The sequence below is a fragment of the Petromyzon marinus genome, chromosome 11 (genome assembly GCF_048934315.1).
Source record: "Petromyzon marinus isolate PM22_M1 ecotype Great Lakes invasive population chromosome 11, UKy_Petmar_22M1.pri1.0, whole genome shotgun sequence".
Taxonomy (NCBI): Eukaryota; Metazoa; Chordata; class Hyperoartia; order Petromyzontiformes; family Petromyzontidae; genus Petromyzon; species Petromyzon marinus.
The window spans coordinates 8508571-8531707 of record NC_133677.1 but is presented as its reverse complement, the minus strand read 5'-3'; the positions used below and the strand labels follow the sequence as shown (position 1 = coordinate 8531707).

Here is a 23137-nt window from a genome sequence, read left to right as displayed (position 1 = left end):
CTAATACACCGGTGTGCTGTACTAGTAAAGAATTGGCATTTTTGTTAGTGACAAACCTTACTAATCGGCTGTGTCAGGTGGCAGCGGGTTCAACGACACATTTATATTTACGCGATCTAACCCAAAAACCTATATTATGGAAACAAATAAAAATCGTATGGCATTTTCCTTATGATATTTTTTTCTCTCAATCATTTGTGTCAATTAGGGCACGCATGTGTTTGTACTAATGTGCAGTGACAAACTATCAATTGAAATGTATAAACAACAATTATTGTTGGCCTATTTAAAAGCATGTCCTTTGTTGTTATGCGTGACGCAAATGGCTGGCTTAACAGCTTAATGGTACATCTGTATATCGTTAAGCCTCTAATGGTGTCACCATTACAGAATACAACTGCTTATACTGTACTATACTTTGAGGTGACACTTGTAGTTAACAACACATGCAACAGCCTAGTTGCTCAAGTTTCCCACGGTGTATTCATAATTTATTTACAATATAAATTGTCAGTCCGACCTTATGGTCTCCCGTAAAAGCATATAGGCCACACCTAGCGTTCATAAACACTGAACATTGTATAGTGCAAGTGTAAAACTGTCACTTGGTTTTTGTTTGGGCATGTTTGAGAGTCCATCGGAGTGGGTGTAAAAACATGTTGCGATACACAGCCACGCTTCACGTGCGAATCTCTGTTATGTTTCACAGAATGTCATGGTAACACCTAATTGGCAGGTCGTTGTCTTGCGGCAGTTTATCATGTGGTAATGTTTCCTGGCTAGATTCGTTCGATATATGAAAGTAGGAAATCCTATCCTGTGTAGATGTCTCTCCTGGCTAGATTCATCCGAAATATGAAAGTAGAGAATTCTAGCCTTTGGAGATATATCTCCTGGCTAGATTCGTCCGAAATCTGAAAGTAGGAAATGCTAGCCTGTGGAGATGTCTTTGGTTGATTTGTTTTTTACCTACGTGGCTTTACCGAATAGAACCAAAGAGTATGGATCCTTGCAGTCACGAAAGCTTCAAATCTAGAATTGTGGAGATGTCTTTCCTGGCTAGGTACGTCCGAAATCCGAAAGTAGTAAAACCCCGGACTGTGGATATGTCTCTCCCGGCTAAGTTGGTCCTAAATCTGAAATCTGTAAAATCCAAAGCGTTCGTCAAGCTGCGCATTGTAAATGCCTTCACTAGAGTGGTCCGGTGTGGGGCAGTTTGTGATAATCCTTGGGTGGCCATCGGTCACATGATGATGACGAGCCGCCGATGCGTCCGAGTCGTTCAGGAATCCAAATTATCCGCGGCCCCAATTAGTTGGGATTTTTGCCTTTGCACTGTTTAACTTTTTCTGAAGCAGAATTAAGAAATGTTGATTTTGTTAAATCGGCAAGGGGGGGGGGGGGGGTGGGAAATTGCATTTGTATTGCTTCTATGAACATTTGTTAACGTTTTTAATTTGAAAACGCAACTGCTTATTAATGCCGGCAGCCACCTATGGTTTTAGGCGGTGTTACGTGGCCTTATGCTTAACCATACTTGTGCATTTAAAAATGTTAAATTCAAGAATCGATTATTTGTTGTATTTGTATTGTCTTGTTAGTTTAATTAGCCCGAATTAGCATATCCATGATGTGAGGACGTGGTATTGACTTATCTTATTGTCTGTGCTTGTCGAAAAAAAATCCTCCTATTCACTTAATGAACTGCGGATGATGGGATGGATGTTCTTTATGATTTCTCTTATGTGCAAAAACATGCACATAACAGGAATATGCCGAAAAATATCCATTTTAGTGGTGTGCGGAAGAGTGTAGTGTGCTGTATCTGTTGCATGTGGTGCCATGAGGACTGAAGATATGGTGGCAGTGACAAAATCATCATCATCAATCATCACCACAAGTCATCAAATTCATTATCATCTTACCTGCAGATAAATGGGGGAAAATATGAACAATCGACCCGTGGATAATAGAGTTTTTCTGGTCATCCTGGACCAGTGGATAATAGGTTTGTGGATACATGGAGCATTTCCGCAATTGGTAATCCCCATAAGCCATTATTTCCTGAGAGAAGGCCTCCCTCAGCTATTCGCATTGCTTGTACTCCCACGATGCAGCAAACCATCTAGCGCCTGCTTTTTGCATTCTTTTTTAAACTGTCATTTGTCTATTCGTAAAGTTGTTGATTGTTAAGCGCTTGATTCAATGCATGCATTGTAATAAAATCTTTCGATGTATTCAATTAATTTTTGCATGGATAGTGTCAGTGATGAGAAGGAAACTCGTACTATTTGGATACGTGTAGGATGGACAACAACAGGAAAATTCAAAGTGTTCTTTGGAAAAATGTAAGGAACCGGAAACAAAGGAAGATCTAACAGAGAACGGCTTGACGACAACCCTAAAGAGATCGGTGCCAGAAACATGTGACACTACTTGAGCATATTGGCACTACAAGACGGAGGAAAGTGGAAACAAATGACGAAATCTGCAGTGGACACCAACGGGCTATCTGCCCCATGGATCGTGATGATGACGGTGATGAGTGTCAGTGTGCCGTGCAGCTGTTTACAAATGTCACGTTTGTGCTTGCAGGTGGAGAACCCCAGTGGTGTCGGTATTCTGTTGTTTGGTGTTGAACTTGTTCCTACTTGCACTATCTCATGGTAAGTGCCTTTTACTTGAATCGATAATTCTCTGCATAGAAATAAAGCTGTAAAGTGGCCCGAGACTTAAGTTAGTGCCATCTGGGAAACACTCTTTTTGATTACTCATCCAATGATGATTATGATGATCGAAGTTGTCATGCCTGGCTGTTCTCGTGATAAAATAGCAGTGGATCCCAATCTGATGCTACGCAGGGCCTTGGGAAGTTGTCTGCAGAACTATTGCAGATTAAAAAAGAAAATCACCAAACACCATAAATTTTACTGCATTGCAGTCTGTGAAAATGCTTTGATAGTGCAAACCAAAGATAAATAAAATATCATAAACGTATACTGTACAGGAATGCTTTAATGATAGTGTAATTACCTCTATCGGAATGAACCTCTTAACCATATTTATAACTACCAGTGGCACAGTGGTTGGCTGAATTTGTGATAAACCTTGTTATCTAAGTTCGATTCCTGACCCTGGATATTATTCGTGGTGAGTGCATTCTGAACTGATCCTGGGTACCCCTCTTCACCAACCCACATAGACAGGCGTGGTGAGGTATGGTCAAACAACCCCCATGTACCAACATCCCGTGGGGAGGCCTTCAACAATAATTGACAAGGGGCAGCTTTTTTAATGATGTCATAAATATAAAAAAATAATCTCGTTTGATAAATATTTATGGGCTGTAGCAAAAGCCATTGTTGCACCACTGTCTTCTATGCTTTCAAGTTCATGCACCCTGCCTTCATCCCACACTGACCAACACGGCGAAGTATGGCCAAATAGCCCCCACGACCTTGATGGCAACTGGAGGAGGCCCTCTTCCATCAGTGGGTTGACAAAAGGTAGTGCACCGATGTCAAATTAAACGTAAGTATAGGACAAACCTCTGGGTCCAATTATGATTTTTATGTTCTAATGCATAACGATATTTAAAATCGCAACGTAATAGTAACTTCGGCCAACAATGCTCCGGTCATTGTAATTATAATTGGTCCGAGGTCGGCATCAGTGTGACGTACATGTACGCACGTTATTTGCGTATTGTCCTATATCTAAAGACCAAGACCCCCGTATAGCTTTAACGGCTTGTTGGGGCGAGTGCTGTTCGTGAGCACCTATGAAGGCCGGCACGGCACGGCACACGAGGGGGTGGGTGGCCAAGGCGACGCCCGGCCGCCTTTGTCTCCCCAGTGGCGATGTTTACACATCGCATCAAGTACTCATTTGAGGCCGAGTCGACCTAGGGGAGGCCCAGGACCGGTTCAGATAACCGTCACTGGTGGTGGCCGCGAGTGGGATTTGAAGTATCGTCACCAGGTTTCGTAGCGCAACGTAGCGCTAACCGCTCCACCGCCGGATGCTTGAGATGTCATTTATCCACGCGCATGCACGCACACACACTTGTGCGGCAGGCGCCTGGCTGGCCCTGGCGACCCTGCTGCTGACGGTGCCGGCGACGTTGGGCTATGCGCAGGAGCGCTGCCGGCCGCGCCTTCCCGAGGAGCAGCTCATGGTGCAGAGGAGGCACTCGGTGTGGAAGGAGGACCTCAGCCGCATCACACTGAGTCGGCACGAAGCCCTCGCGGAAACGAAACATTTGTGAGTAATGGTACCATCAACAGGGGGGTGGGGGGCGGGGGGGTGACGTAGCCGGAAGCGTGGCAGCTGCTCTCTGTTACAGAGGTTCGCCATTCGAAGTCGGCAGGCCGCCCTGGTTATTACTGCGAGTGTATTGATTGGGGGAAAAAAATGCACGCCCTTTGTGCGTCGCAGTTGCATGTTTAAGATGCCCTGACATCATTTTTAATTAGTAGGCCATTGTCTGTTGGCTCATGGTCCAACTATAAAAAATAACCTGCAATTATCGATCAAACAGATATATTTGCATATATCCGTCTTTTGTACATGCTCTACCGATGTTCATATTACATCGATGTTTCGTATCACGTTTATTTTTGCTAAAATTATATTCTCTATCAAACATCGCACCAAAAAACCTCAACATGTCAATAACACTTCATTAAAAATAAATAGTATACCATCACCGAATAATTCTTTCCTTACCATCCTTGTTTAATAAAAACAACTTTGACATACAAAGCTACCACGGTAACCGAGCTATCCATACATGCTTGTAATTTTGAGATAATATGATTCAGGAAAATCATTGATTGCAGTTGCCTGCCTTGGTGGTACCAATAAAAGCCATATTTGGGTCAATCGCTCAAGCACATGGCACAAACATATCGAACATCACCCTGAAAAGTACGCGGTACAGCCTGGTCCCTCTCAGAACAACCTCTTTCCCTTGTTGCTGTGCTCTTCGTCAGAGTTTTCTTCCCCCCCCCCCCCCACTTTATGAAAGACTAGCTTGACTACCCGGCTTCGCTTGAGACTTGGATTAATACACGGTCTACGCGGAGGGGGGGGAGGGATGCGTGACGTTAGCAGGCACACTGCGTAACGCTGCCGCATGCGGGTGACAAAATGTGACGTCACCGCTGCCTTGCCGTGCAAAATATATCCATTATTGCGCCCCCCCCCCCCCAAATACAAAAGTCTATTTTTTATACTTTTTGCATTGTGTACAGTCTGGAAGCTACCCACATGCCAAATTTCAAGTTTGTTGCATGTTGGGAAGTATGCTAAACATTTCAAACAGACACACATTCACAAATTTCCCTTTTTATATATATAGATGAATCAAATACTCTGTGTGAATTAGAATTATGGTAGATTATCTGCCTGCCACGTGTCTCTGGCAGATGGACAGTTGTACCTTATTGTTCGTTTCAATGTTATGCAAGACTGAAGTAGAGAGGATCATCTGTTTTTATAAACATTCATTTACAACGAACATTTGCAACCATGGGATTCTTCAATTATTAGCCAAGGAATAGTTTGGACACATTTGAAACAAACTCTCTATTTGATACAGATATGTTGGCTTCCTCCTCCCTGCCCCCCCCCCCCCCCCCCAAATAGCTAAACAATTTCTAAGGAACTTACAACTTTTCTAAACCTCAGAGACCTCTTGTAATAGAACAACAAGAACCTATATATTTGGTCTGTCATGCGATTCCATCTCGTGAAATATGAGAACACCCCTCTTTTGAAACTGGCATCAAGTGACCTGCTACTCCAGGAAGCGTGCCACCAAGTGAAAATGCTATCGTCTATAATTAATCTGTGGCCTGAGAATGGCTATCGAAGATGATTAGATACAATTGGAGATGGCTGTTTTGTGGAATCTCGGTCAATAACGGTCACTTAAGAGAAATATAGCCATTAGTTCAGCTGAACTTTATTGGGCTGTAAGTAATGTAGTTGTTATTGCATTGTTCACAGCTATTTAATATTATGTATATATTATCGTCTTAGTGTACCAACTACATTAGCATTTACTGCCTGTTACATCTGGCTTTACCGTAGCTTTAAATTAGGTGCAATTTTTGTCATATATGCTGTGACATTTTTACAACCGATTAAAACTTTGGTTATAAATAATTAGATGTGTACTTTTAAAAGTGCTGTTTTTTTGCTATGCTTATACAAAATATAACTAGTTTTATTTTTGTTTGCTCTGTTTTTGTCATGCAGTTTAATTCAACTTCAACATTTGCTCACGAGAGCGTGTGATTTGTGCGAGATATTCTATGGCATTATCAGCTGGGAGAGTCAGGCGCTCTCAGTGAGGTGAGTGTACCACTGCATTACATACAAGTGTCAGTCCAGGCAATTCTAGTTATTCTCCTGTCTGCCTCGGCTTTTGCCAAGCGCCGATTACCACTAAGGGCCTTCATAAACGCATCAATGATTGGAGCGGACGATTTACAACTTGAATGATAAACATTGGCATTCAGACACTGCTAAGTTGCCTTAGTCTGGAGGCTATGAGGACCAGATTGTCCTTTAACGGCCTTGGTTTACAATAAAAGCATGAATGTGTATTTTTGTAAAGATAGTCACAAATATATCATAGTACTTACACAAGGAAGTAAAAATTCATATGTGTAATAGGATAGGCTCTAAAATATGAATTGCTTTGTTCTTTTTTAATAGGTTTTATGGATGTCTATTGGCTGCACTTTATACATTTTACTTCCTGCCCCTGCACTGGATGATACTGTTGGTTGTGAATATAACGTTTTTCTGGAATCAAGACTTCCTCATAGGTGAGTGATGCAATACGCGTGTGTCTTGGTTTCTCTATGAAGTAGAGGGTTTGTTTGTCGTGAACTATGCAGATGCAACTGGAACTTCTAGGTTGCAATGAAAATCAACAGTGGTCACGACGTTTTTTGTGAATTTGGTGCTTGAAGGTGTCACCCTAAGCAAAGGTCGAGGCATTCCCTACACTTCTGACACTGTCCATTGCATAAATAACACCAGCCAAATTTAAATGATCTGATTTCATTTACTTTGGGAGCGCTTAACAATGTTAGGTGTTTGATATCAGAAATGTACGAGCGTCTTGGATAAACTAAAGCAAATCTAATACTCTTTGGTACTTTCGGTAAAGTCACGTAGAAATAAAATAAGTAATATTTTATACGTGACTTTACCGAAAGAACCAAAGAGTAATTCCTGCAGTCGCGAAAGCTTCCAATCAAATCTAATCCTCTTTATTTCTGCAAACATAATGTAATTCTGACATCGGGCACACTTAATGCATTGAAATTATTTGCTGGAAACAGTTTTTTTGGTTTGTGTGCCCAGCTTTGTGCAAGCATCATGGTGTTCTCAACACAAACGTTGCGGTGGCGAGATGTTAACTACCTCGCCTGGTGTACAGGAGGTCGTGGGTTCGATCCCTACCCTGACACCTGTATATTTAGAGTTTGCATCTTGCCGTGGTCGCGTGGATTTTTCTCTGGATCCTCCGGTTTTTCCCTCTTCTGTTTAGAATCAACGTACGTTTTGAGTATTTGGCTACTCTGTATTTCCACACGATAAGCCACTTCGTTGAGCTATAATTTGTGGCCAAGGTTACTTCTGAAAAAAGGGTTATAGAAGGCAGTGGGCCTCACCTGGTAAAATAAAAATAGTTTATGATTTTCACAGACAAACAAAAACAACTTTTCTAAGTTGAGATATTATGCCCACCCTTATTGGTGTGCACACAATGCTGTTGCCTATCTGCAGTTACCACATTCCTCCAGTAGATGGTGCCGTTGTGCTTTGGGAATTGACATGAATAATTAAGACCAGGAAACAAAACTTTCAACTATTTTTTTTAATTTGACCAGGTAAGGCCCACTGAGCTGTATAGCTCTTTTTCAGAAGCGACCTGGCCACAAATGACAGCTCAACAAAGCCGCTTATCATGTGGAAATATAAAGCCGCCAAATACTCTAAACGCACGTTGATTCTAAATGTGGAGGGAAAAAGCAGAGGACCCGGAGCCACGTAACCACGGGAAGAACATGCAAACTGCAGCTATACAGGCTAATACACAAGATAATACTAATATTAGAAGATGTTTGCTACCTAAACTTAACATTTCAGTTGCCATTATTTCATCATAAATGTTAGAGTAAGTTAAACAATTATAAATGTTAAACGATTATTATGGTAATTTCCCATTTACTTTTTGTTCAATCTGCCAAAAGGTGGCAGTGTGGATTGTGGGTCTGGGTTTTGTTCGATATGCACCACATTCTTTCATATCAGTTTAATCTGTTAATTTTATGTGTTCACATATTCCATTTCTTAAATCCCCTCCAGAGAGGGTATTTAGCTTCTGGTCCATCTGCTGTGGCACTTGAAAGTGGTTATAATATTGAAGGCAGTGAGCTGCCACTATCATGACCAAGTTAATTACCAACTTTAAGTGATTCATCTGCAAAACAAGCGATGCCAAAACAAGCAAGTCTTGTAAAATAACTTGCATATTGAGCCAAACAGAGCTACCCATTGTAATATGCTGTCAGTGCTTGAATTTGTATGCACGTGTACAAGCACACGCATTATTCAATGCCAATTCGCACAGAAATATATGTTGGTACATGCATAGCCCTTTTGTTAATCAACTGCTGGGCAAGGGCCTACTCACGTTGTGCGTCCCGTGAGAGTTATTTGACCATACTTCACCACGCCGGTCAGGATGGGTTGGCAAAGGAAGGGGAGCATAGATGTTGGAGCATAGAAGTACCGTGCAACAGGTGGTCTCACATCCAAGCACTATGCAGGCTCAAGCCCACTTGTTTTTAATACAGCACAACAATGGATTTGGCTATGGTATATTCTGCTGGCCACAATGCCGTCTCGAAGGCTAAGCAGCATTTAGCCTGGATTAGTGTTTGTACGGGTGAGCGCTATATATAACAGGTTTTATAGGCCCATTGAGTTTTACGTGGTGGACAGCAGATGACATCGCAGCAAAATCCATTGTTGTATATTATACTTCTGTGTCTATGCTCCCTGCCTTCACCAGCCAGCGATCACCAAGACGGTGAAGGTATGGTCAAATAACCCCCTGACCTGCACGGCGTGGGGAAGCTGTAACCCAGCCAACAGTAGATATGACTAAAGTGCGGTACATGTACACATTTGTCATGCATGCATATATCTAATATGTCCACTCATAAATAACTGCGACCGCTGCATGCAGTGATATCAGAGTGGTGGCGCAACCGGAAGCAGCAGCAGCGGCGGCAGCAGCAGCAACAGGTTCAGCAGCAGCAGCAGCAGCAGGAAGAGGAGCTGGGGCCCCCGCTGTCTCCCGTGGAGGTCACCGTCACGGAGCCCAACGAGGCAGAGGAAGAGGCCGTTGCCCCCGATAGCTACGGCAGTGAGGTGCGCCGCCGACGCCAGGCACAGGCAGCGTCCCCGGCAGCGTCCCGAGCAGCCTGTGGCTTCCTACGGCCCACGGCCTTGGGACGTTAATCCCGTCGCGCTAAAGTTGGTGCTGCGCTTACTGTGGTCACATTCCATCACTGGGAATTCCAGTTATCGGTTCGATTGTCATGCGATGAGCATGATGCTCGTACAGCAAGAGTGGGCGGTAAATTGCTGCCCTCTACCTTTGCGGATCAGAGTTCACTTGAAGGGATCTCGGAGGTAACTTTGTCGTACCCGCTTTCTGTGTGCCGTTCTCGAACAAAGAAGGGCTACACCGCCCTGCGAGAGACGGCAATGGATTCTTTGTCTCTTGACACGTCACCGAAAGTACAATTGGGATAAAATTGTGGTTAAAATGTCTAAAATCACACGGTGCTGTCAGATGTCTCAACTTTGCGCGTTTGTGATGGAGTGGACTCGTAAGGGTGCGGAATATCACATTTTCCTACTTGCTTTGGCCTCTTTTCCGCTGACTTTGACCTCGGTTGTCATTCGAGACTATCATGAGATGCTGCTTTTTGCCGCAGCGCCGATTGCTTGCTACCGGTGACGGGGATTGCTCCGGTGTTGGCGGCGGCAATCGTGCCGTTGGTTTAACGATTTTCACGTTGATGTCAGCTTTATTAATATAATTGCTAAAGATGACGAGTGATCAGCTACATTATGGGACGACTTTTGCCAGTACCAAAATATGAGAATAGGTTTTCCTCTTTTTTTCTGGCAACAAACAGTTGTGTTAACATGTTAGAATACCAAACTGAAACCTTTTTTACAAGGAATCATGTCTGCATTAGCCACAATACTTGTGGTCAGAATGCAAACAAAAAACATACTCTGCTAATATATGCATTCTTTGAAACTGATTGTTCCACACCAAAAGGAGTCCTTTGGTCTAACACCGTTTTGAGACGAGGCTCAAAAGAAAGCTGTCTCTGGTGTGGACCAATCAGTTTCAAAGACAATGCATATATTATCAGAGTTTGTTTTTTGTTTGCATTCTGACCACAAGTATTGTGGTTAATGCAGACATGATTCCTTGTAAAAAGGTTTCAGTTTGGTGTTCTAACATCTTAACACCTGTTTGTTCCCAGAAAAAAGGGGAAAACCTATTCTCATGACGAGTGATGCTGACTGATGGCTGTTCAAGGTTGTTATAGGGGTTTGGCGACAGAAATCGCGGTGACGTTGTGGGGGGTAGTTGATTGCAGGGAAGGTGAAGTCGTCCGGTTTTTTAATGTGTCCCCACGTTCAGTGTGTGGTCCGGATGAATCAGAAATAGTAAAAACCAGGAGAGTGGTAGTATATATATAACAAAATGAGAACGAATTCTGGCAGATGATTTAATTATGAATAAAAAAACACAGACGCGCTCACAACATTGGTGGTCGAGGGCACATTTTTACAGCGTTTGCTGGCCACTTCTTCTTGGCAAAACAGCCATTCAAAAACAATTAGGGGTTAATGTGGAATGCCCCGTAATTAAGGGCGCTGGTAAGCAAATACACGAACTATTCAACTGATGTCATTGACGCTGAAGCGTACGCGTTCATTCATGCGATGAAACTGTTGAGAGATATTGATTTGAAACACTCTGTGTGGCTTTACGCTGTGGTTATTTTGATCGCCCGTGATCGAACCCGGTTAGAGCACATGGTTACACATGTTTTTGTGCATTTTTACATATTCCTCAAATTATATTGAATGTATTCGGAGTTAAAGTAAAATGAAGACGAACGCTGTTCATATGAATCGTCACTGTTGAAATGTACATAGTTAATTTGCAAGAAGGCAGGCTTTGCATACTCTTGAAATAACAACATAGATCATTGTTGGCAATGTTTTCAATTATTGACAATGTAATATACGTGTATTATCTACTGAGCGCAACCATTAAAATAAGCAGAAGTCTGGGTACATCATCTTTCGTGACCTATGCACTGCTAGATGAAGGCATCACAAAGTAATCCCCATTTCTCAGTCTCGCAATAAAAAAAAATTCCATGTAGCTCCTGAACACAAACTGATCGCATGGCTCCATTTCTGCAGTGGTTGACAATGATTGAGGATGGAAGAAAATAAATTTAGAGGCCAACCAACCACATGAGCAAAACAGATTTAGGAAAGGGTTTTTCTCCTTTCACACACCTGTATCTATCAGATTATGCAAAAGATGAATGGATTTGAAGTACCATAAGTTGTCGTTTTTAATACGGTAGATCAGTGTTCTTCATTGCAAGATCTGCGGGTCGCTGGCCCTTAGTGCGTCCCCTGATGTGCGGCCCCCAACATTACACAACACGTGACAACACCCCACATCATCGTGCTGCTGCTGTGAAACCCAATGGTTTCAAATGTGTGACGGCCCTCACGCTGATGCTGTCTTATTGGCAAAAGTGGCCCCCTGCTGAAGATTAGTGAAGAATACTTGCGGTAGGTGCATTTCTGAAAAGTGCTGCGTTCAGCAAAAACAACATTAAGCGCAAACGATTTCCTCAAATAATTTAACGATGAAGTTTGACAAGATACGATGTACTCGCAGATTGCGGTACACATAACTGAGGGTACATCGCCACGTTACTGTATCATTCAGCATACTGTAGTATCCTGCTCAGCCTTGCAGCTCAAGAAAATAGTTGTCGACCACTTGGAAACCGCGGTGCTGAGGCTTTATACACTATGAAAATGCATTTTCCTCAATTGAAATTGATGCAGTCATCCAAGCCTTCATCACCAAGGCATAACTAAGAAATATTTACAAATTCTAAAAAGCATAAACAAGAATTAAGTTACAAAACGCCATGGCAGCGGGGTACTCGGACAAGGTGACGCACTTTTGCCAAAATTATTCACAGTGATTTTTAGAAGAAGATTTTTTTGATCGGATTGGAGAATGACTTCAACATGAACATGGAAACAACACTAACCATCTCGAAACTGCTGAAAAACATACCCATTATAACAATGTATGTATGCTGAAATTCTTTATCACCGTACGTAGCCAACGTTAATCGGACTATCGTTTATTTATTGTCCGTATGTTAATAACACTTAGAAACTCTTAATGCCCAGAGTTGGATTTAGTTGGAAAATGTTGCCATGCCCAGGTTAGCCTGCAAGGTATGTTACAGTGCAGCTTTCTGAGCACATGTTGAACATGATATTTGTTTTTGGAAGGAAGCAGAGCCAATATTTGTACACGTTATAAGCTTTTATTCATCTGGACATTATCCACGTAAGAAACCCAGGGGGCTTTAGGCTGAGACGGACCAATGCCGCCCTCGTTGGGACCAAATCCAGGTGTTGTACTGCATCGGAAAGTACTCTTTGGCTATGCTTGAAAAGAGCTAATTTCCTACAAACGTCTGGAGCATGAAAGGGCTCTATATTCATGAAAATCCCACAGTTTTACTTACATAATCAACTTTCTCAGATAATATCTGCAGTTAATTTTACTTTTATGACCATGCTGTCTTGTTCAGACAGTCGAGAGAGAGCCCTTGTAAAATCCAAAAGGTTAATGTTGCAGAATGGAGATGTTTTGGAAAGGGCCTTTCTGTTTTAACCGTCTACGCCTGGCAAATGCCTGTTTGCATGTTGGTCATATGATCAGTCAAAAGCATAGTGGGATAGTTTTCACTTAAGTGACGGGAGTCATTTCCTTTGACTGCTGAATGCGTAATTTCGCAATCTAAATGCTTCCAGTAATGCCACTACTGTAACTTAAGGGCATACAAATATTCATTGTTAAGTTGTTATTCCTGTTGTAATTCATTTCCCTTCAATGTGTGTGTTCTCATCTAGTCTCTATCCTCTCGGTATGTTGGAGTAGGTTGCCTCACTTCTTCGTTACGATTTTAACATTTGCATGAAATGTTAAGTTTTGAGTGGTGGAGTGGTAATTCAATTCTCATGATTCATAATTATTTATGGACAGTCTGTGGTTATATGTGTAGCCATAATAACTGTATACTATGAGCGGAGTGTTTATTTAAAACAAAATATCACATTTTAATGCTCTGAAACTTCGCTGTTTTCTTTGTGTCATTGAAGGGTCTGATCGAGGATCCCGTAAAATATTTTTCCCATGAGTCTTTGCATCCAAGCACAGACGACAGCGAAGAACAGTCACTGGAGGATGAGTTTAAGGATGCTATCGAGGTAAGACCTGTAATGTTAATCACTTGCAGCCTGAATTATACTCGCGTTACCTTACCGTCTATATTCAGACGTTACTACTGTACTTGCTTATACTACACTGTACAAATTGCCTTCGTATGCCTTTTATAACTTGGTTCAAGACGACGATTTCAAAATGTGACCCTTAAGCATAGCAAGAATGTCATGCATGGTGCATTTCACTATATACAACTGTTTCACTAAGCTTAAAAGGAAACGGGCATTTTAATATTTATATATTGTTCACATCGTTGGACGGTGACTGGCACTATTGTGTGGCGCATTTGCGTAATAAGCTCCCCGGTACGTGTGTTGAAGACTGATACGAGTTGAATAGCAATGGGACGTGGTACCCGCACGGTCACAACGCTGCGCTTACTGGGGTCGTTAGCCCCTGAAGTCGCCGCCAGGCACCCTCCTCCACACGCGTGGAAGCACTCGCGTTCCTTCATTCGCACTTGACCACTTAATGCGATGCCCTCCTTCACACAAGCATAAAAGGACCCCATTTACGGGCCAGCTCGGTGAATAGAAAGCCTTCGTTGCCAGCAGAAATTGTTGCCGTTTGTTTTTAGGCGCATTAGAAGTTCTCTAAATTTTCATTGCACTGGTCATCTGCCAGCTGCTTGCCCTGGGTGCTTCAGTAAGAAAATGTCACCCTCTGGAAATTATAAAATGTGTGGCACACATTCGATACTGGTTACTTAAAGTACAGTTTGCACTGCCCCCTCAGATTAAAATGCTGCATGGGATGTATAACTGTGAAAACTTATGGTTTTACGATTATTTATAATGCAGACGGATTCTCCCGTCCCGTTATAATAATATGAGGTTTAGTTTTGCATGAGCGTCGGTATAAAAAAAAGTAAAGCAATGGGACAATTAAATTGAGCAGACTCGTAGTACGTTCCTTGAAATGTAATCACTCTTAATGTATTGTGAGATGGTATTATTTGTAGTACTCATAAGTGGGACGAAAATGTCAAACTATGGTAGTCTAGATTTTTTTGCAGTGTCTTGTTTTCAAATTTTGACCACTGCTCATGTATACATGCATAACAAAAACCGCAGCTTTAAAGGGAACGTTTTGGAGAATGACTTCTGAATCTGGTTTTGCATCATTGTTCAAGTACGCTTAGTAAAAACAAAAGGAGGAAACATGAAATTGAGCAGAAACCCTTTTGGCATGACCAAAACACTTACAAATTCCCCTGTTGCCTTGAAGCAACAGATGGATCGTGTTTATCAGAATAGATTAAAAACAATTGGCCAATAAACTGTCACCGTAGAAATGAGTAAAGGTTTGTAATTAGAGTAAGAAAATTTGCTTTCTGAAGTTACACTTGTTCCATGTGATGCCTGTTACCCACAATTCCAGGGGTAGGTTCCTCTTACCGTGTAATATTGGTGTACTGCAATTTTGTTGCATAGCTTTTTGCTGAATATTCAGTGCCTTTACAAACTGTAGAAGATGCCCGGACGTGGAGCGAAACGTTAGACATGGTGCTGAATAACACGCGGTACAATCTGAAGAGCAGATCAGGGAGTGAGGAGGATTGTGTGCAGCATTGCTTCTGCTCTCTGGGTCCGGGAAACGAGTCTTTTTTTTAAACTAAACATTTGCTCCATTCTGTTTTGATCAGTGTGAACATTTCAATTGGGAAACTCGGTACCACGTCTCCTTTGTTTTTCACAATATCGTTATAAAACTTCGCTGGGCTCCAGATAGATTAATTAAAATATCGTTTCGTTTTTGGCAGCGAGCAGTGGCCTCGGGTTGCAGTGTGCAACAATGCGGCTGGGGACTTTCATTTTGCGCACTCATTTGCATGATCAGCCAATGAGAAATTGGGCAAAAGAATTTGGCACTTTTCTTTGGTTGGCTGAGCATGCTGGAATGTTTCATTTTTCCAAGTGAAAAAAAAAATATTTGCACCAGTGGATAAATGTTCATCTTGCATATTTTAAAACATCAGCGTTTGCTGAGGTATGCAAGCCTTAAGTCTATGCCACCTAATAGGAGTGGATAGTCGGTCACACGAGGTTTTTCTGAATCATGTGGTTGGCCTAATCCGCTAAAACTTGCTCTGCTCAATCGCTTGCCTTTGGACTGCAGACTCTTTTATTAAAAGCATACATTTTCACGTTTACTTGCATCCGATTAGCAGCAACATTCATCGGAATACATCGTGTGAATCCTAAGCAGCTAACGTAGTACCTCAAACTTGACTGACAGATGCACAGAAACACATGCCATATACATACCAACAACACGTGTGTGCAGCGAATTACAGTATTGACATGTTAAGCACACTTAAGCGGTTACGAAAAACGCAATAAAACCTTTCGCTACAAGCGTGACATTCAATACACTTTTAGAGGTTTTGTGCGGAAGGCGCTGGACCAAGCATGACCATCTCGGTGGTGTTTCCCTAATTTCACATTTTTTGTGCTGCAATCGTGGAGGTAGTGTGCATGAAATAATTAAGCCATTAATTACGGGCGAGGATGTTTGTTTAATAAACTGCCAGCTTAAACATGGCCAAGCAATTCTGCCCCTTTTTCTGCTTCATGCGTTTCACTACAGATTAATGTTTGGAAATGCAAGTGCAGTAAGTTGAAAATGAGGTTTTCAGTTGCAAATCACGGCCACTTTTAAAGCATTATATGCACCATAAGTGCGGCATTGTGTACTTGTCTTGGGCAATCATTCGCGCATGTGCAGGCTGCTACGTAGACAGGCAGGAAAAAACACACCTGACATAAAAATAATTCAAAAATAAAAATTGTAATCGCTTATTGAAATGGAAGTGTTGCTTAAGTGTTCCAAACAATGTGTTTTTCCACTTATGTTGGAGAGTTCATGTTTCAGAAGATATTCACCCATGAACATTTGATTTCTTAGGAAGCAGACAAAATATGAAGAAATAAAAACACAAGGCTTTTATATACATATATACAATATTTAAATGTGATTTTGGGATGAAATAATCAGCATTGATTTTTTTTTACATTTAATTAACGCTTTTGAGTGGAATGCAGGGTGAATTAAATGTCCTGATATCTCATATCCTGTGATAGGAGGTCTGATTATGAGCTGTAATGTATCGTAACAGTTTGAATCGGTCATAATGGACTAATTTATTTGTTTTATAACTCTTGTTGTTTGTGCTTTATCTTTTGGTGCCATTTCTTAATTTGTTTATTAATTTTTAGTTTTGCTTGGTCGTAGGGTTTTTATTTGCTTGGTGTGTATGTACGTGTGTGTGTGTTGGGCTATTCCGCGCCGTGCATAGCCAACCGCGTGTATGGGTTTTGGTGCTTGTATATAATTAATGTACAGCGTTGTGGGATGCTGTTGGCATGCATGATGCTACATAAAATGAAGGTATTATATTCTGTGTTGTGGTGCCTTGGTTGGCAGCGTTAGACTTATTAGTCTTGGCCGTGATTCTATCCAATCCATACAAAACAAAGACAAAGATCCCCCGTGTAGCCTTAACAGACTGTTGAGGCAAGTGCTGTTCGCGAGCACCTATTGAAAGCCGGAACAGCACACGAGGGGGTGGATGGCCAGCACCACGCCCGGTCGCCTTTGTCTCCTGAGTGGCGATGTTTACACACCGCAACAGGTACTCATTTGAGGCTGAGTCGACCTAGGGGAGGTCCAGGACCGGTTCAGATAATCGTTGCTTGTGTTGGCCATGAGCGGGAATTGAACTCGGATCTCCGGGTTCATAGCGCAGCGCGCTATCCGTATACACACACACACATTCCCACTTCGACGTCCATTATAACACGATGGGGAGACCAATGAAAAAACCCATTATTTCTTATATAAGCATTGAAAAGTAAGACTGAATGGAGCATTTTGTAAAAAACAATTCTAAACTTTATAATAAACTTAAAACAAGTACTTAGAGAAAGTACTGGTGCTAATGAGAACTGACTTTTGGCTTCCCACCAAATCCTAAGTAATGAATAATGTATTTTCCTGGATAGCGGTGACAGCTAAGGGCTCTATCCATGTAAGTCAACTGTGCTCACCTTTGACCCTTCTGAATGCATTTACTGTGTCAGTGGGAGAAGAGTTTGGGGGAAGTTTTTAGGATGTGAAAATTGTATACGTACCAATGATTGTCAGTCACCCCATAAGCAAAGTGTTCTTAAGTTTATATTTGCTTAAGTGTCAGTTGGAGGTAGGTCTTATATCAGAGGCAGAATAATGCAATGTGAAGCTCAGGAGAAGGTGTAATATACTGCATTTGAAGCTTGCTTTTTCAAAAAGGCTGCCTTGTTTGCTAATGCATGTTGGTTTTAAAGTCTTAAGCATTGGTGAGATGTTTATTTTAGGAATGTTCTTGCAGGTGTGGTTTATAATACAACAGCAACAAGAAATTACAATGATAGAAAAGACGTGTCCGTATGTGCACGTTAACGACATCATATTCACTTTGAGATAAAGCAATGTGGGCTGAGGCAAGACACGTCACCGTTACGGGACGATGTGCATCGGTAGAGAATCGCATCTGCAGTGGCAGCCAAAGGAGGGAACGCAAAGTGAGGCGATGTCCGATGGGGAGTTGGAGCACCGAGGTCAGCCCATGTGTGCAGGAGCTCGGTGTATTGTTGCCTTGTGAGACCACGAGAGACAGTGACGGCTAGGGAAAGCCTTCATCCAGAGGTGGATAGGCCTTGGCTGACGATGATGCTTGAAGAAGCAATGGAGTGGTGTCCATCTTATTTTGGGAGCGCTTTGCTAGAATTGAACGTGCTTACATGTCCACTGTAATGATGAGTCATGTATATCTGGGATTTTGCTTTGCATCCCATTGTATTTTTCTTCAAAACGTGATTTTAAATCGAGCAACGCTGGAAATGATATATTCGCATATTACTTCCTTTCTCTGCTCGTCGGATCCTCGGTTGCATGTTTTTTTTTTATATTTGCACAGGCGTTTCTGATGCTTTGTTGTACCCATTAAATAGCGATTCTCTCTTTTTTTTGTGCTGCTCACTATTGCACTTGCAAAGGAGAGGATGCTGCCTGTGTTGGTAAGTAATCATGTTAAATGTAAGTTTAATAATGGCGTGTTTCCTTGCTTGTATTTTTTTTGTTGTCCTCTGTTTTCTAATGTGGTATAGAGTAACATACTTTTCCCCCACGTGCTCTGTAAAAAAAGTTGGTAAATAACTTCCAGTTCTTTGCTTTAAGACACTGCGTTTAAGCTGTGTATTGTGAAAAAAGAAGAGACTGGGCGACTGACACTAGGTTTCATTACGCATCGCAAGGTTGCGTTGCCTGAGTCGGAATGAATTCGAGTTCACGATTTGCAATGTATAGGGGGCGTGTGATGGCTGTGCTTATATTGCATTTGAATACAGAGCAAAAGGTCGTATAGCCTATTTAACGTGTTGGTGAAAATGCGTACATTCTGCGCGAAAACGTAGGCATCTCTGTCGATATTTGTATATCGGCGATGTGCAAATATACAATCGGGCGAACAAAACGCAAACCCATCGGGGGATGGCTTGAGCATCACAGTTACCGTTTGTGATTTAGCATTTAATGTGCCGTGGTTGGTGGGTAAAAGAAATCTACATCACCGTTAATCATTGCAAATGGCTTGGAACACTCATTTAAAAAAAAAAGGGGGGCAGCCCTGTTGCGGTACTGTGACTAATCAAATGAATATGGAATACCTTTGTGGTTAGGTTTTTTTTTTTTAAACAGCAGATGATCAACTCGATGCAGATGGCATTAATTGGAAATGCAATTAAGGTGATTACAGCTCAGGGACACAATTTCCCAAACTTCCCGTGGTGGGGAAGGTGGTTCCGATTAGTAGTGTGGCGTGTGACACTGGCACAAAGCAGGAGGCCAGGCTGTGTAAACACAGCGACTTGATCTGCGGTAAGATTATCTGGGCCGCTTTAAGAACATTTAGTAACCTGCATGATCACGTTTCCTCGCAGATGTTGACGATGCCTTCTTTGTTTTCCAAAAGCCGCTTGTTTAAAAAAAAAGGAAGGCTTAATAAATATCGTAATTTTAAAAACGTTCAGATTTCAGCGGCAGATATATTTGTGATTATTAACTCTAATTTTTTTGCAGCGTCATAAACGTCTGAATAAAATGTCAATCACGAGCCGGTTTATATATATTTTATTATTTTATTGTTTCCCTTCAACGTGACTTTACCGAAAGAGCTAAGAATATGAATATAAATGTCACGCTGCTTTAAACAGTAGGCCAATTATTGACCCATGCCCTCTTGTGCCATCCCCTTGTGTGTTACTAGCTGCTGATGAATAAAGCCATATCCAATCAAAGCCGTGGTAAATTTGACTAGTTGTGAACAACTTAAGAAATTCTATCCTAATTTAATCATAAATGCCCATTTATTAAATTGGCCTAAAACCATAATGCGTGACACTCCTGAAATTAGTTATTTTTCTGGAAAATTAAGGCCTGAATTTTTGTATTATCACCATACAGCAGCATGTTATATGATTGCAAACACCATGCATATACATATTGAAAAATAGAAAAAACGTAGTAAATATTAAGACTTTGACAATTTTATTTACCTCAGTTGCACTCTTTTGTTCATTTTAAAATGTGTACTTTTGTTGTTGGCATCTTTGATTACGTCGCTTATTTTTCTGTCACTTAGCTGTTGATGAGATAAACTGAAAACACAAGTGGGTGCATTTGCAGTGTGCATCTTGCATGCATATCCCTCTGTGGCCCTATTGGAAATCACATCATGCAATCCTAGCAGCACAATTTGCTCCATTCAATGTTGGATATTTTCAGAGCCAAGCTTTCCAGTTCCTCCCATTTACTGGAGCATATCCTTACCTGGCTGCTTTCTTACTTGTCTTTCTCACTCTGAAGGATACCTTAGGGTAGCTTCGCGATGTGTTTTCGGGTTGTACCACATGTTATTTGACATAAGTCTACCGTTTTGTATTGAATTCGGTTCCTGAACGAAGCCCAACGTTTGGTGCGTAACATCAAATTTCATTCCAAACAACACGTGGTACATCTCGAACAAATTGGAGAGCTATACAGCAGAACTTAAAACACCTACACTGTTAGTGTTTTTTTTATGGTGGAGCCCTCAGTATAATATTAATGACAATAATGTACATTATTTATTCAGCAAAGCCTAACTGAGTCTCTATCTAGAGGAAGACTTCTTTAGATGTGCTACATTGAGATGTTTGCCCAGCTCCATTTTAATGAGGCTTTGACTTCGTGTGGGAGGAATAATATTAATGACAATAATGTACATTATTTATTCAGCAAAGCCTAAGTGAGTCTCTATCTAGAGGAAGACTTCTTTAGATGTGCTACATTGGGATGTTTGCCCAGCTCCATTTAATGAGGCTTTGACTTCGTGTGGGAGGAGACCGGAGTACCCCAGATAAACTCCACCACGCATACAACAGGGTGCTAATCACTGGTGCCATCCCTTGGCCATCTCACAACACCTGGGATGGTTTACCCAACTAAACACTAAATGGGCTCAACCCTGCTTGGCACCGGACATCTCATGAAGTCGGGTGCATTTACGGTTACTTGGTCATAGGTTGGAGTGAACTTTGCTTTGGTTAACTCGGCTCAGAAGGGGATGATATTGCCCTTGTGTATTCCTGGGGAACAGGGCTGTGCTGCTGACGGCAAAAAAAACTAAAAAATAAATTTAAAAAAACCCCGGAGCTGTGTGAAAGGTGGTGGACGGGGAGAAAGTCTGGTTTCACGGCTGCTGATTCAGCAGCTGTGCTGCCTTCCTGTGGAAAAATGCAACTGAACTTCCCAGCCAGCTCCCCCCCTCTGCATTTCCCACTCACTATTCCCACACCGGCAGTTACCTCTTTCATCAGTTACATTACTCGGAAAAAACACATTAATTAATATATTTATATAATAAGTTATTCTATTTATGTTATGAATTACAATTTTTCGTAATTTGTTAGTGGCTTCTGTCATTGAGAACATTTTATAGGGGATGTCTTGCTTGTTGATAAATGCTGTTTAATGGTTGATTTTTTTATTTATTTTTGTTAATTATTTTACTCCTGTACAATTAAAGATAGGGGTGTGCACTGCACTATGAACCCGGCGACCTGAGTTCGATTTCCAGTCACGGTTAACATCAATGGCTCGTGATATCAGAACCGGTCTTTGGCTCCCAACTTCATCAACCCACATTGGCCAAGTAAGCCTTGCCAATGAAGACTATCCTTGTCTCTTGAGTTCCCACCTGGTTAAATAAACTTGACTTTACCATCGTGGTGAAGTATGGTTAAACAATTCCTACGACTAACACAGTGGGCAGGTGACCCTCATCCAGCAGTGGGTTGACAAAGGGCTGAAAACTATAATTTTATTTAAGTCATTGATAAAAAGGTACACTGTAATAAAATTATCACTTTTAATTACAGGTTATTTGACGTGGCAGATTGAATGTTTTGCCAGTGTTTAAAAGCTCTCTTAAGTTTTTATCAATCATTTAACAGGTGATCCTAATTGAATGTGATTGTCCCTTTAACACCTGATGGTGACATTTTACATAAATGTCTCAAAACTGTTATTTCACCTCCTAAAGTGACCTGAGCTCATTGGAGTAGAAATGTTATGGCAAGAGATGATGGTAAAACTGTTATAATGTTATGAAAATTATATTATGTGACTTTTAAACAATAGTTTTAGTTGGGAATTGTATTACTGTGCTTTCGCATCTCTTGGGCTCCTTTAAAATCTGCACATTTTATAAGGAAATAAGCCAGAGGGAGTCCCAAAAACGATAAATCACTCGTTAAGAATTGTGACAAACAGAAATCAAATCCACTCATGGCAAAATGTCATTAGACGGTGCATAAACATAACGAGGATTCTCAAATTTGACAAAATTACCCCCTTATGTGTGTTTGCTGCAAAATATATGGGCAAAAACAAAATCAATCTGTCACGAGACCGGGCTTATTTGGGGAAATTCTTTGAAAGCGTAGAGAAGTGGTTATGCAGAACAAGAGCCACATGTAGAAAGGACCACTCATTATTTTGAAAAATAGCCCCATGCACTTAGGTAAACAGCAGTTGTTTAAAAAAAAATCTAGTATGCTTACTTTACATGGTAATAGATGAGAAGATAGCAGCAGCATTTATGGCTGCACGGGTAGGGATTTCTTGATACTAAATATTCCCTTTAATTTGGCTTGTCATTTTACATTTACTCTGTATTTACACGGTGTTTTGGGGTGTTTTTTTTTAAAAGTCCCTTTAGCTCGATAAGTTCCCTTTGTATGACTAATTACCCATGCGTTTCCCCATTTGTGTTGAACCACATAAGTCCAACTTTAAATAGCCCTATGCACACTTAGGTAAACAACAGCTATTTAAAAATACCTAGTTTGCTTACCCACGTTAAGTGCTTGTAGATGT

At 41.4% G+C, this 23137-nt stretch overlaps 1 protein-coding gene and 1 long non-coding RNA gene across 3 annotated transcripts in view; both read left to right on the top strand.

Moving 5' to 3' along the window:
• ZFYVE27 (zinc finger FYVE-type containing 27) overlaps positions 1–23137 on the top strand; it is a 54271-nt gene that overhangs the window by 11364 nt on the left and 19770 nt on the right. Inside the window, exons 2-8 of one of the 2 annotated variants that reach the window (XM_032952115.2) lie at positions 2596–2666; positions 4077–4263; positions 6265–6360; positions 6727–6839; positions 9278–9462; positions 13558–13665; positions 18718–18738. In XM_032952115.2, coding sequence (XP_032808006.2) covers positions 2596–2666; positions 4077–4263; positions 6265–6360; positions 6727–6839; positions 9278–9462; positions 13558–13665; positions 18718–18738 — 781 coding nt within the window. The remainder of the gene's footprint in view (positions 1–2595; positions 2667–4076; positions 4264–6264; positions 6361–6726; positions 6840–9277; positions 9463–13557; positions 13666–18717; positions 18739–23137) is intronic. The other variant, XM_032952116.2, reaches the window with a different exon arrangement.
• Positions 9469–11421, top strand: LOC142924280 (uncharacterized). The gene is made up of 2 exons (XR_012941469.1): positions 9469–10208; positions 10421–11421. It is a non-coding gene; the product is annotated as an uncharacterized LOC142924280 (long non-coding RNA).